Raw genomic sequence first — 13,481 nt, 5'->3', positions numbered from 1 at the left:
GTAGCAGTGCTACAGTGTAAACCCGATGTCCAAGCTTCCCTGTGGAGCCAACACGTACCCATGGGAGCAGGCTCAGCCCCACACTAGCACGGACCACAGAGCAGCAGTCCCTAAGGTCTCAGGAGCGGTCACTAATGCAGGAGGGGTCTGATGACAGTCCATTTTTAGCATAGGCTGATGCTCAGGAAAGGGACACTGTCAGGGGCACCAAGGAAGTATATCTAGACCTGTATCTAGACTTTCAACAGTTTTGGGGTATCCACTAATGTCTTTCAACAAAGAAACAGACAACAGCATCAGAAGCTGACAGGGCTGCAGAAAAATGAATGAGGGCCACGTACAGGGTTTCTATCAATCACAACAAGGCGATGTTCCTCTGAAAGCTGTAAGAGGTCCAGTTTGGATTTCACAGTAAATCTGAAGAGCTATATTGGAGCTTTAAAAAGAAGCATGAACAGAAGGACTAGAAACTTGTCCCTGAGGAAATGCCAGATGCCAAAAATGCCAAAAGGAAGATCTTTTAGATGCGGTGCTGACTCAGAAGAGGCTTGGAGCTCTCAGCAAAGGCATCACCTTCTGGTTTTGGTGCCTAACACACTCCGTGATCCAAAGCTTTATATGTATTCTGTAAAACAGGGCTTTCGTTAAAATGGTAGGTAAAACCTAACGATGGCACCGGTCCTCTGAGAGGAAGAGAGGCTGAATACCAGACCCCAGCAGGCTCACCAGCAGGGAGATGGGGAATGCCAGCTGGGACCTGCCTTCTCAGGGACCCGAACGCGTTCACCCAGCGACAGGCCTCCGGGGGGCTGCGGCAGCCGCCCCCGGCCCTGTCCCCTCCGTACACCCGGGGGGGGGCTGGTGGCCTTCCCCACCCCGCCGGCGCCGCACTGCCGCCACCCCATCCTTTCCCCAGCGGAGCGGCCGCGGCAGGAGACCCCGCCGCGGGGGGGGATGCGGCCCCCGGCCCCGCCGCGCATCCCCCGCGCTGCCCGGGGGAGGAGCCGCCCGCACGGCTCCAGCCCCTTCCCGCGGCGGGGGCCGGGGCTCCCCCCGCCGCCGTGCGGAGGGGCCGGCGGAGAGCCGCGGAAGTGCACTTGCTGCAGCCATTTCCTGCTCTTTGTGCGGGCGGCGCGGAGCATCCCGCGGAGCGGAGCATCGCACCCCGCGGAGCGCCAGGTGAGCGGGGCGGGGGTGGGCGCGGGGGCTGCGCGGGGGCTGCGCGGCCGCACCCCCTCCCTCCCTCCCTCCCGCCCTTCCCGGGGCTGCGCGGGGCTGCGCCCGCCGCCGCCGAACCCGGTGCCCCCCCCCGGCCGCCTCGGGCGGGCGTAGCGGGGACGGCGGGGGGGCAGCGGCGGGGCAGGTGCTGCCGCCCCGGGGCAGAGGGAGGGCGGGAGGCCCGGGCAGGCCGGGATGTGCGGGGATGTATCCCACAATGCTTAGAGCTACCTGCAGCATTCAGCCTCCCCGCAGCCACCGCAAGGCGCCGGGGGAAAAAAATAGCGCAAATCCCCCTCTCCTCCCCCGCTCCCCCCATCCCCGCATCGCGGCTCCGCGCCCCCAGGACGGGGGGAAGGGGCCGAGCCCCGGGCCCGGCGGGAGCTGCAGGCCCCACCGCGGGCAGCGGCGGCAGCGCTAAGCCGAGCCGGCGTCGGGGTGATGCTTGGCGCAGGGAGAAGGGAGGATGGAGGAGATGGAGGAGCGGCGGCGGCGGGTCGGAGGCTGAAGGTGGCCCCAGCGGGGGCTCCCGACCAGCGCCCGGATCACCCGTGGCGTGAAAATATGGTGTCCGTGGGGGAGGAGGGAGAAGGAGGAAGCGACGGGGTCTGAGCCAGGGTCGGTAGCGATGGGCTGGGAGCTGCGGCCGCAGGTTCGTGCTTTGGCGTCGGTTGGAGTTGGCGAAACCTTTCCCTTCCAAACCCACCGGGTTTCCCGTGCGTGAGGCCGTTCAGGAGCAAGGTGCGCCCCGGGAAGCGTTTCTTTGTATTGAACTTTCCACCCGAGGACGCTGGAAATGCGTGGTGCCAGCACATCCCACCTGGGGAGCAATGGATGGGTTCTGCAGGCAATTTCCGTAGGTTGGAAGGACCGGGAAGGAATGAGAAGGAAAAGAGGCACATACTAAAACCTCCCTGCCTGCTCAGGGTTGTTTTGGAGAAGGGGGAAGGGTGACGGTTGTGTGTGCTGTCAGAGGACACACTGCCAGCAGCAGAACTTGTCCCCCTTCGCCATCTGCCGCTTTCCACGGGGGGTTCCTGACTGGGGGGGGATTGGATCACAAAGATCTCAAAGAATTAGGCTGAGTCGCTAAACGCTCTGCGCCCCTCCTGCCCTGCACCGATACTGGAAGAAAAAGCACCCTCATGTTTTGCATGATGACAGTTGTCTGGGGTTAGTCACTGATGGGTGACTAGCCCGGTGTTTTGGTGTCTGTCACAGCCGTATAATTCTAGGGTGATTCCCTGCAAAGGATGATTCTTTTCTCCTTTCCTCTGTACAGTTAATTGTTATTAATGAAGCTCGAGGAATATGGAACAATCTTCCATTTTCTGACCAGGGTCTCGTCAGCAAAGCAGACTATGCTGATTTTATGATAATAATTTTATTTACAAACAATTATCATCTTTGCATGAAAAATAAGAAGATTGGTTTGGAAGATCAATAATTGGCAAACTATTAACAATGCTGTCCTGTATGATTTAATTTCCCAAGAAACATTTTAACTGTCAGCGGTGGGGTTGCTTGTAAACTTGCTCTAAATTTCTCAACTATATTGGAAATGCAGCTTCCTATACCTCCTTCCTTCTTTGACCCTCTTTCTTTGGCACCAGAAAAAATAATGATGAAGTTATTCTGAAAGAAATAAATTCCAAAATAATTGTGTTGCTGAGAGACAAAGATGGCATAAATGCCTGGAACTCAGCCCTAATGGAATGGCAGAAAACATAGAGTGGAGATACAGAAAAACAGCTTCAGGAGTCGTGCAGTTGGGCTTCCTTTTTTAATAGGAAGGGTAGTTTCACGGTTATTGACATCTGTGTCGGTGTCGGGCAGGAGCCCAACTCTGCCAGCCTTGCTCGTCCTAGCTGTGTTTATTTGCTCCTGCAAAGAACCTCCTGACTGTGGTGGTGGTTGCAATTACGAGTAATTCTTACAGCATGACAGAAGGGGTTGATGACATGCATCCTAAAACACAGGGGACTAATTTCATGCATTCTAGGCAAAGGTCAAACTAAGCTTTTGCACCCTGAAGTTATTCTCTTGACTAAAAATACACTGATGGCCAGGAGCATTTATCCTCCTCTTACCTTAAGGCAGTGGGTACCGGAAATGCTCTGCTTTTATGCACCTGAGACATCAGTCTGCTGGGGTACTTGTCGGGCCAGGATGGTTCCTGACCACAGGTTAGATGCTATTTTGGAGTAAGAGTGAGAAGCATTGTCACAGGGGCAAAACAAAATTAAGTGATTTTCCCAGGCTACCCAGAGACTGGGCATCAGAGCTGGAGAAGAATCCAGATTCTCAGGAGGTGACCAGAAGTTTGTCCTCCTTCTCCATATTGCCATCTCCCCAGCAAAAGCCATTTTGCTGCTTGTCTCACCCTAGATTTGCAGGGCTTGGACCCTGTCTCACTGCCAATCTCCTGGGCAATTCCCATTTTTTCTTGCCTCCTTTCTTGCTCTTGGTAGCTACTGCAGCTCCAGAGTGAATGTCTGCCGTAGAAGCACGAGAGCTGAAAAACCGAAACAGCCCATGCCACTTCCCCAGAGCTCTCAGCTGTGCAGCTTCAAAGCCAAGCGCACATGCATGCAACATATTCATTATGGCCCTGCTTTTAAAAGTCTTCCTTTGTTCCCCCAAGCTGCTCTAACAATAAAGACGTCTTTGTTCCTTTCGCAAAGAGGATGATACTGCACCAATACTTCTGGGCAAGCATTCCGGTGGGGAAGGTAAGACCTGCCCGGCAAGTTCAGACATCTGGGATGTCCATCCTTGCTCCTTCTCAAAGCCTTCCTACGCTGTCTGTTAAATCTGGTCCCCAGGATGCTGCCACAATGGAGTCACCATGTCAGAACTCTTAATATCTGCTTTTGGGTGGTGCCCTGTCCATGGACCCCACGTGGCCGGCTCCCTGCAGCATCCAGAAGTCCCGGTGCCTCAGTATGGTCATTTGGCTTTAGAAGGTGTAAGAGATGGCCAGAGGGATTGCGATTGAGATGTGGGATGGGGAGAGGAAGTTTCTGCAGCAGATGGGCAGAAAGTGTGGGCAGCACTGCACTCGTTAGCACCAATGCTCATTAGCAGAAGAGGTAATCAGCCCAGTGGCTGCATCCCTCTCCGGTGTTTCACTGGGGTAGGGTTGGCTCCTGCCAGGCTCGTGTTCGGTTTTGCCAAAACACGTAGGACCAGAGGGACTTCAGCCTCTCTGCCCAGCAGCAGGATATGGTGAAGAAAGTAGTTTTGTGAGACGGCGCCCAGCAGCCAGCGTGGCTGTGTGTGAGTCCACGCAGGCAGGATACGCTTCCTGTGTGCGAGGGAAAGCCTTGACCTGCTGTGCACGTGCTACAGCAGCAAAAAAGCCCCGTACTTGGGTAGGCTGCTGCGCTGCTCCCCGGGTGGCGTGGCCTCTAGCCCCACGGCCACGTGCGCCGTCGGAAAACCCCCAACATGGGCTTACTCCCATCTTCCCAGCACAGCCGTCCTGCCCTGAGGCCCAGGTGGTGGCTGGTGGTGAAGGCTTAATGAGGACTTTTTGATGAGAGTCCCCAAGGATCCCCATCTTCCCTGGGCTGGAGCCACTTGGTTGCTGCCACGTTACCTAACAGCTGCCCCCCTCGTTGCTGGACCGAGGGGATGAAGCCGGATTTGCCGGGGCAGCCCCAGGATGTTTGTGTTAGAAACCTTTTTGCAGGAAGGTGAGGGTGGGTGACGTGGGTCTGCGGCAGTGGGACTTCCCCTTTTGGCTCTCCCAGGCAGCCCCCGTGGTGGGGAGACACCACGCAGCGCCCCACGGACCGGGCCAAGGAATCGCTGATGCCTTCAGAGCCTTCCCCAGCCTTTGTACCTAATTGCTAGACGCTTACAACTGGCAGCGGACCCCAACCGAGAGCAGGGTCCCCGCCAGCCCTACAGCCACCCCAAGGAGCAGGCGAGGGGCCACGACACAGGCAGACGGGGGATTGCTCGAGGCTGGGGTGATGATCCAGGTCTGCCCGCCCTGGACCAGTAGCCCCTCCATCACATGCTCTGGCTGCGAGATTGCCGCCTGTCGCAGTGTGCTACGGGCATGAGACCCAGGGGAAGTCCTGGCAGACCACGCTTTTCCCCGTAGCCTCCGTTGGTTTCACTGTTGGGCTTAACAAAGCGTAACGTGGAAACTGGGAGTCCCCAAAAAGAGTCATCGGTGAAACCCTCAAAGTCTGCGTAGTTTTTCCATCTGCATCTGGATTCTTACACTCTGCTCAGCCGTGGCAGAGCACAGGGTGGGCTGACAGCCGAGTGCACCGCTCGCTCGCTATGACTTGACACTTCCTTTTCTGTCCGTGTATTTCTACACGCTGCCTCTCTTCCTCTGAGTGCAAGATCTTTAGGGCAGGGACTGGCTTAGCCTGGCAGGTTGGAGCTCTGCCCGGCACAGCAGGACCCTGATGCCGTATTTGGGACTGCATCTCCTGGTACGGCCCAAACAGCGGCAATAATTTTGTCCCTTGAGTTGCTGAGCTCTCTGGGTGTCAGAGGGTTATTGGGGAAGCATCTTTGATCACAGCAAACTGCCAACACCTTGCACAAACGGCCTTAGAATTGGATTTACAGAAAAATGAGAAATGTGCCCATATAAACAACCACAGCCCTCAGAGCTATAAACCGGAAGGTATTTGTCTTCCCCAGCCTGAAGTGTGTAACGAAGCATGTGTGAGTACCGGGGGTGTTGTTCTGGGAACCCAGAGGAGAGTCTTGAGGCGCTGGAGGATGGTGGTGGGGAGCGGTGGGCAGCGCAGGCCCGCGGGGCCGGCAGCACGGGCTGCCTGCAGGCAGGGGGGAAGCTGCTGCTGCTGCCTGCGGGCGTGCCAGGGCGTAATCTGGTTTTGACAGTTGCTACAATTTGTAACAGGAAACCATTTTAGCAAAGAGGGGTGAAGAAGGAAACAGAAATTTCAGCATGTAGGGAAAGGGCTGCTTGAGATTTTTTTAATTTTTTTTTTTTCTCCAAGCACTTATTTCATGGTACTTCAGCTGCAGGTATAACCAAGCCTGTTTCTCAGCTGCCTGGTACCTTGGGGAGGCGTTTGTGGAGGTGGCATGGGTTTTACCAGGCTTATACATATTCTTGCAGCCCATGCGTGCAGGCAGCAATGATAATTAAAGGCACAGCAGCAGGCGCATCCCTCTCGTCACCCAACATGAAGCCAGCCCAGGACTGCACACAGCGTGCATCCTCCTTGGCCGTGGTCCTTGCTGCGTGCACGTGTGCCTACGTATGGATGTCCCAAAGCCATTGTCCTTCCGTGCTCCCAGTGCTGGAAATTAAAAGCAAACTTACAGTCTTAGAAACAATGACTCAATTTAAAAAAAAAAAGAACCTAAGGGATTTGTAGCAGGTAATCGGCTGAATACGAGCACCTACGGAGCTGCTGTTGCGACCAGCGGAACGGGTGTGATTGTACGCAAGGAGGGAGGTTACACTGCTGTTTTATCTGGCGCTTGTGCAGACACTGCTGGAGTCCTGTGTCCTGCTACGGTGTCTGCACGTCAGCAAAAAAGTTGCAGAATTGGATCAAGCTTAGAGAAAAGCCAAAGAGATGATTAAAGGATTGGGAAATACGCTCTGTGAGAAGGCAGGCAAAGAGCTCAGTCCGCTTGCCTGAGCCAAAGAGAAGGTTGCAAGGTGTTTTACTGAAATGTGTGAGTATCTTGATGGGAACTTTAACAATAGAGAGTTCTACTGTCTTGCAGATTAGAGTGATAAAACGCGATGGCTCACATTTGAAACTAGACAGGCTCTGAGGGGGTAAAAAAGCACAGGGGGGGATGATTTGCTAATCAAATGACATGTCAATATTTTAAGTGAGCTCTCTCTCTGCAAATATTTAAATGCAATGGGATGTTTTTCTAGGAGACACAAGCTGTAGATTGGCCACAGCTATTGCACATGGATTAGGTATTAACTGGGGAAGCCCTGTAGCCATGATTATACAAGCGCTCATCCTGGGTGGCAGCAGCCGTCCCTCCATGCTTGTGCTCTTACAGCAAATGGGAATGGCAAAGGAGGTGAGGGACGTAGAGGTTAGTCCTGAGGTTCCCATTAGCGTAAGTGCCAGTGAGCTTTCAGAAACGTTTCTCTTTGATTTTTATTTCGTGCGCAACTGGCACCGTTGGCAGCTCCACGGCAGGAACAGCAGCTTCTTTTTGTGCTGCTTGCAGTGCCACAGCCTGCCTGCGCAGCACTCGATCCTTTCCGGTTCACCTTTGAGAAAGCAATTTGTTGTTTACAGTTTCCAGTGCTGTTCACGTGTGTGAGAAGGAGAGTATGTGAGTGTCAGCATCAGTCATATTTTTCTAATAGCGCTGTTTCGAGAGATATTTTTGATAGCGCCACTTTGCATTTCAGAGCACATGCTTTCACTTGGGGCTGCTAAAGCTGCACTGCAGCACCCAGCTGTTCTCTGCCTTAAGCAGTTTTGCATAGAGTTAAGCAGAGAAGGGCATGGGTGGGTAGTTGTATTCCTCTTATTCTGCATTCCTACTCTGCTGCTAAATCACAGAAGGAGAGATGACATAGATATCATAGAGATGTAGGTTAAATACACAAGAAAAGGAAAACAAGATAAACTGGGATAATGTCTCCTGCAGTGCCAAGTCATGATTCTGGTTTTGTCCTTTGGTGCTTTCCCACTCAGTCTTCTGGCTGCTGTCTATCACCTTCTCTTTTCCTTTGGATTTAGCGTGGAAACTGAACATCCAGAACCATGACCACTCACGTCACGCTAGAGGATGCCTTGTCCAACGTGGACTTACTGGAGGAGCTGCCTCTTCCAGACCAGCAGCCATGCATCGAACCGCCTCCGTCCTCCATCATGTACCAGGTACCTTCAGCTCCCGGAGGCGGCGGGGCAGGGAGGGTTGTTCCGGTAGCTCATGCAAAGCACGGGGGGCACATGGTGCTGTGAGAAATAGCTGAAAACATCTTGGGTTCACCATGTTTAAGGAAACGTTCAGAACAGATCTAGCCACAAATCTGTTCCCAAAGGCTTTAAAAGGAAAGCACCAGAGATGGGTGAAAGGGATCTTTAAAGCTGACCAAGACATAGGGAAGTTAAAAAATGAGGATCAGAGTGCATGAACGGGTAAGAAGCAGGAGATAAGATTTGTGATAACAGCAGAAAGTTCTCAGCGATGTTTTATTATGCACGTATGTCTGTGCTTCCTTTTTATGGTAGTGCATGCATCTAAGTGGGTCAAAATCAAAGTTCTGCCTGACTTTGTGTGGCCTGTGCTGCTCGCACAGCTGGAGCTGCTGGTCTGGGGAGCTGATGGCATGCAAGGGAGGGCAGTCGCTACAATCGCTTCTCTGCCTTGAACAACCACAGATTTAGCTGCAGCTGCACTGACCAAGCAAAGCTTGGCATAAGCCCAGGGCAAGGCTCAAACTCCTGCTTTTGGATTCGCAGTGGGATGCCTCGGCTGCTTGGCCACCACACCACACCCTGCCCTATAGCACACACCCAGGGTTAAATATAATATGGGGTTACTTTCTCCATCCTGCCACTCCTCAATTCATGAGTTGCCCGTGGCAGTGTATAAATACACCCGCACAGTGATTGCCGTGCCATGTATGCAGGAGTCTGAAATTACAGTATCTCTTTCAGCAGGTCAGACTGCGGGCTCGTTCAGTAGCGTTAGTATCTATATGGGTTATCAGAACCAAAGGCAGTTCTGGGCTGTTCAAATTTCAGCTCACTCTGGAAAATCTTCAGATCATTTTTGCTTATCTCTTCTTTAAATCGTTTTTACTCTTTGCTAGCTTGTGTCCTGTGAGAGGCTCGGGGTCCAGCCATACGGCACAGCCTCCTTTCGGGGCCACCAGTGTGTGCACACTGTTGGGGCTAAAAAAAACCTCTTCTAAACTGATTCTAGAGATATTAGCCAAGCCTGTTTCCTCACCATACTTGGTTTGTATGTAGCCCTCTCCCCTGCTAGCCAGAAATGCATATGCAGCCTCAGCTTTTCCTGTCACATACGATGTCCTGGAGGCACTAAGAAGAGTAGCCCTGTGGCCACGGGTCTGTGCTCCCAGCTTTCCTACTCAGGAAGTCAGTTATTGAGGTGAACGCGGTCGCTGCAATGCTAATGTCATTGCAAGGAGCTGCTCTGGGTGCCTGGGAGTTCTGTAGGCTCTGCCCTCCAGCAGATACCATCAGCCAGCCTTCGCGGAGGAAATTATCCGAGCGTGGAGCGTGTGAAGGGGCACTCTGCGCAGAGAGGCTGAGGAGCTGCTTTTTCATCCCCTGTCCTGCGCTCCCAACCCAAAGCAGTAGTCAACTTCCAAAACAACAGTTCATCCCAAAGCATCTCCTTGCAAGAGCAACACTAGCGCTCATAATAGCATCTGGATGAGTGCTGATTTCATATTTATGTTTTCCAGATACCTCGTTCCCTGCCCTTTCTGTGTGTTTATTCTGTGCAATTCCTGCTGACAGGATGTGGTCTTCCCCTAGCAGCCAGGGCACAAATAGAAATTAATGAGGCTGCATCTGTCTTTGAGTTACCAAGCTAAAACCCTTAGAATAATTGCTCTAGGTTTGCTCTCTGGTGCGGCTGCAGTTCCCTGTAACTGATCCCCACCTGGTTTGGCTTTTACAAGCGTTTGTCAGTCTTGATTGCCGTATTTTTACACATATAACTTGCACAATTTCCTCTCATGTGTGATTCAGAAGCATTTCAGGCTGCATATATGAATCTACTCAGACCTAGAGGTGCAGCACCTCAAACTGTTCATAAGCTGCTCCCATGCCCCAGGGAACCTACTGATTCTGCTTTTTGCCAACGCATCCCATGCTGGACTGTATCGGGTGAGCAAACAACTAGCTATATTTTAATCCCCATCTCTCCATTTCACCTATAGGCTAATTTTGACACAAACTTTGAAGACAGAAATGCCTTTGTGACCGGCATTGCCAGGTACATCGAGCAGGCGACAGTGCACTCCAGCATGGTGAGTCCCCCGGGCACTGCCCCAGCGATGCTGAGCCGTGGGCGCATGCCCTGCCCCAGCAACACCTCTCTGTCTTTCAGAATGAAATGCTGGAGGAAGGCCACGAGTACGCCGTGATGCTTTACACGTGGAGGAGCTGCTCACGAGCCATTCCCCAGGTACTTGAGCTCTTTCCAGGCAGGGATGTTCCCAGAGCACCTAGTTAGTTTTGTCTTCAGTGTGGGTTAGTTTGGACTGGAGACAGAAGAACAAAAATCAGAGAAGACTGAAGTAGATAGAAAGGCTGAAAAGAGAGACCACTGACTCTTCAAATTGCCCTCTCCCCACCAAAGTCTCAAGCACTGATCTCAGCAGCTGTAGCCATTTCAGAAACAGATCTATACTGCTGCCCTAGCAAAGGGCATCTGCTCTGCACTCTCATGTATATGAAAGCTCCATCCCTGACATCTCCTAGCAGTGCCTCTCAGCTCAGTCACACTCCCCACAAGCCGACTGCCTTATATACATTTCCTGGTTTCACGAGCCTCTCCCTTGCTCCACAGAGCAGTCACACCCGAAGTTATTTCATCCCTGCAGGACCAGCTTGTTTGTCCTGCAGCTGCTAACAGGGCTCGGCTGAGCACAGCTCTGGTCCAGCACGGCACTTGGGACAGTGCTGTGTTTTGTCACTCGGGTCTTTATCCACTTCTTTGTCTGGAGAATGGGTAGCCTTTGCTTTAATTAAAGCAATGTGGTTATTTCCTTCCCAGTGCACCACTTGAATATTTTTCTCTCTCATGTTGAGGGGGGATGGAGTCTGCTTCAGGCAAAGGCAGTTATGTTTTGGAAGTTGAAAGTGAAATCATCAGATGTGGTTTATATCACACTTTCCTAATAGCATTGCATGGTATCATACCATTACATGGTATCAGCAACTTCAGCTTCAGTTAAAAATTGCCCCAGTACCAAGTGGGACTCTTGCGCTGTGTGAAGAAGGGCACCCAGGCAGCCTGGGATGAAAACAGCGGGTCCTCTCGAGATGTGGGAGGCTCAGGCTGTCCCTGACTTGCACAGAGCAGATTATGCAGCTGGGGCAGGTTTCAGCATCCCAGACTGCTGCCCAGACTTTGAGGTGCGCTCTCTGCTCCCATGGGAGCCCCAGGATTCTAGGTGTTGTGCGAGGATGCATGAAGGAGCACTTTGATACACCAGAAACATTTCCCCAAATTCCCTTTTTTGCTGCTGATATACCTGAAGGTCCTGATCTACCCCCACATTTAATCATTCTCCTCTACTGTTAGTTCTGCTTCAACTGTTTTTTAATCCTTCTCTCTCCAACCTGAATTTCGGTGGCTTCATCCTCCAAACACCTACAGACATGAGTAAGGTTGCCCACGTGGCCCACTGATCGTGATTCAGACTCCAGCTCAGAGCTTGTCTTCTGCAATGTGAACACGTGCTGGATCACTGCAGAAACGCTGATGACAATGCGTTGGGGCGGGTGCAGCGCACTTCCATTAACCCTACGGATAAAAGGGTTTGCAGCGCTTCTGTGGAGCCAGGAAAAAATATTTCCGCGTGGTTGACAATGCCCATGTTTGTAATTCCCCAGGAAAGGTCAAACCTCAGTTCCCCTCGGGTCATGCTCTGCTGATGGTCTCATGAGACCCAGCCATGGAGCTTTCTGCTGCTGATTGGCTATTTGCTTATCTCCCATTTATATTTGATGCTGTGCTGCTTTTGCCTCTCCTGGCTACGCTAACAGAAGGGAGGCTGTGGCTGAACTGATGGCAAGACAGTGCTACAGATAATCTGCTTTGGCGTTTCAATGTCCTCCCATCCCAGTTGCCCCCACGATGTTTGTGTGTCTCCGAGCACAGCACAGGTGGGGTCTCTGCCCCATCCTCCCCCCCAGGGCTGCAGGCAGTGCTGCGTGTGACGGAGCAGGAGACGACACCATGGCAGAGGGTTCATTTACAGATCCACCCGATCTGATCTTGCAATGACCCCTGCGCTTTGCCATGGCGCATTTGGCTGCAGCCCGGGGGGGTCCCATTCGCAGCCCCCAGCCTGACTGCTCGGTCACGTACACCTCCCTGTGCTCCATCAGAGACCGTGAGTTTACAGGTGAAGAACACAGCCTGCACCTAAATGTGCACCTCTCCTCCCTCCCGCCAGCTGCATCCTCATGGCCATCACTGTTGCCTGACTGCGGTATGAAACACCAGGGCAGGGACATTAGATTCCCCACTACAGAGAGGGCAAAGCTACTTTTGCACCTTCCCACATGTAAAGCTGGCTCCTTTGTCCTCTCGTGCCCTGTGGATCAGCTGCTGGGCTACTAAATTTGCGCCAGAGCTGTCAGCCCCATCACAGCCTTGTGTCAGCAACGACTGGAAACAAAAGCAGAGGAGGAAAGCAGGATGCATTGCCTTGGGCAGCTGGGGTTTTCCCTAAAAGTTTGGTGATGACTGCAAGTAACTGTCTGGAAATGAAATGGATGGCAGCTGAATAAGTAAGTCCTTGAATTTAGCTTTCTAGGATTCCAGTGAAGGTGACTCAATTGCTGCTAGCCACATACAAGCCCAGTGATTTTTAATAGGTTGGCAACAGAGCCAAAATTACCCCAGCGAGGCTATAGCAGAGCCGAAGCCTGGTGCCTTGTGTGTCCATGGGACTTTGCAACACAAAGGCTCAGATAACTTTATGATATAACATTGCCACATCCAGAGTCCTTATCACATGTGTTCTACTCCCGACAAATGCGTTAGAACATTTTTATTTCTCAGAGTCAGGGTTGTGCCTGCTTATCATGCATGGAGAGAACTTCACATCTGAGAAACAGCCCCTTCTGTCATTATAGCCTTGAGAACAAGCTCCCTCTTGGGTCCCTCCATTGTCCTCAGATGGGGACAGGATTCATTGTGAAACAACCAGAAGATAGTGGCCGTTAGAAACTGATCCTACAAGGATGATTCGTCTTTGCAATGCAGGTGAAATGTAATGAACAGCCAAACCGGGTGGAGATTTATGAGAAGACGGTGGAAGTCCTGGAGCCAGAAGTCACCAAGCTTATGAAGTTCATGTATTTTCAGGTAAGCGGTCAAGGAAGGAGGCAAAAATAATTTATGACTTCATTGTTAACTTATCCTGTGCTGTCCTTGCCTGCCTGGACAGCCTGGAGAACCCCGAGTCCCCCGATGGGTCTCTTCCTTGCAGCTACCAGCAGACACCTGAGGCCTGTCCAAAGCAAAATCTGTGCCATGTGTCTTGTTCAGCCCCAAAATCT

At 52.4% G+C, this 13,481-nt stretch overlaps 1 protein-coding gene across 7 annotated transcripts in view; it reads left to right on the top strand.

Annotated features, from left to right (window-relative positions):
• Window positions 1-1,010: 1,010 nt before the first annotated feature.
• Window positions 1,011-13,481, top strand: part of CYFIP2 (cytoplasmic FMR1 interacting protein 2) — a 55,258-nt gene continuing 42,787 nt past the window's right edge. For 3 of the 7 annotated variants that reach the window (XM_075766192.1, XM_075766189.1, XM_075766191.1), the window contains exons 1-5: window positions 1,024-1,179; window positions 7,944-8,084; window positions 10,124-10,213; window positions 10,294-10,371; window positions 13,186-13,287. In XM_075766192.1, coding sequence (XP_075622307.1) covers window positions 7,968-8,084; window positions 10,124-10,213; window positions 10,294-10,371; window positions 13,186-13,287 — 387 coding nt within the window. In that variant the 5' untranslated portion in view covers window positions 1,024-1,179; window positions 7,944-7,967. The other 4 variants (XM_075766185.1, XM_075766186.1, XM_075766187.1 and 1 more) reach the window with 4 other exon arrangements.

Source organism: Balearica regulorum, chromosome 14 (genome assembly GCF_011004875.1).
Source record: "Balearica regulorum gibbericeps isolate bBalReg1 chromosome 14, bBalReg1.pri, whole genome shotgun sequence".
NCBI classification, from domain to species: Eukaryota; Metazoa; Chordata; class Aves; order Gruiformes; family Gruidae; genus Balearica; species Balearica regulorum.
This window is presented reverse-complemented; position numbering and strand designations above follow the sequence as displayed.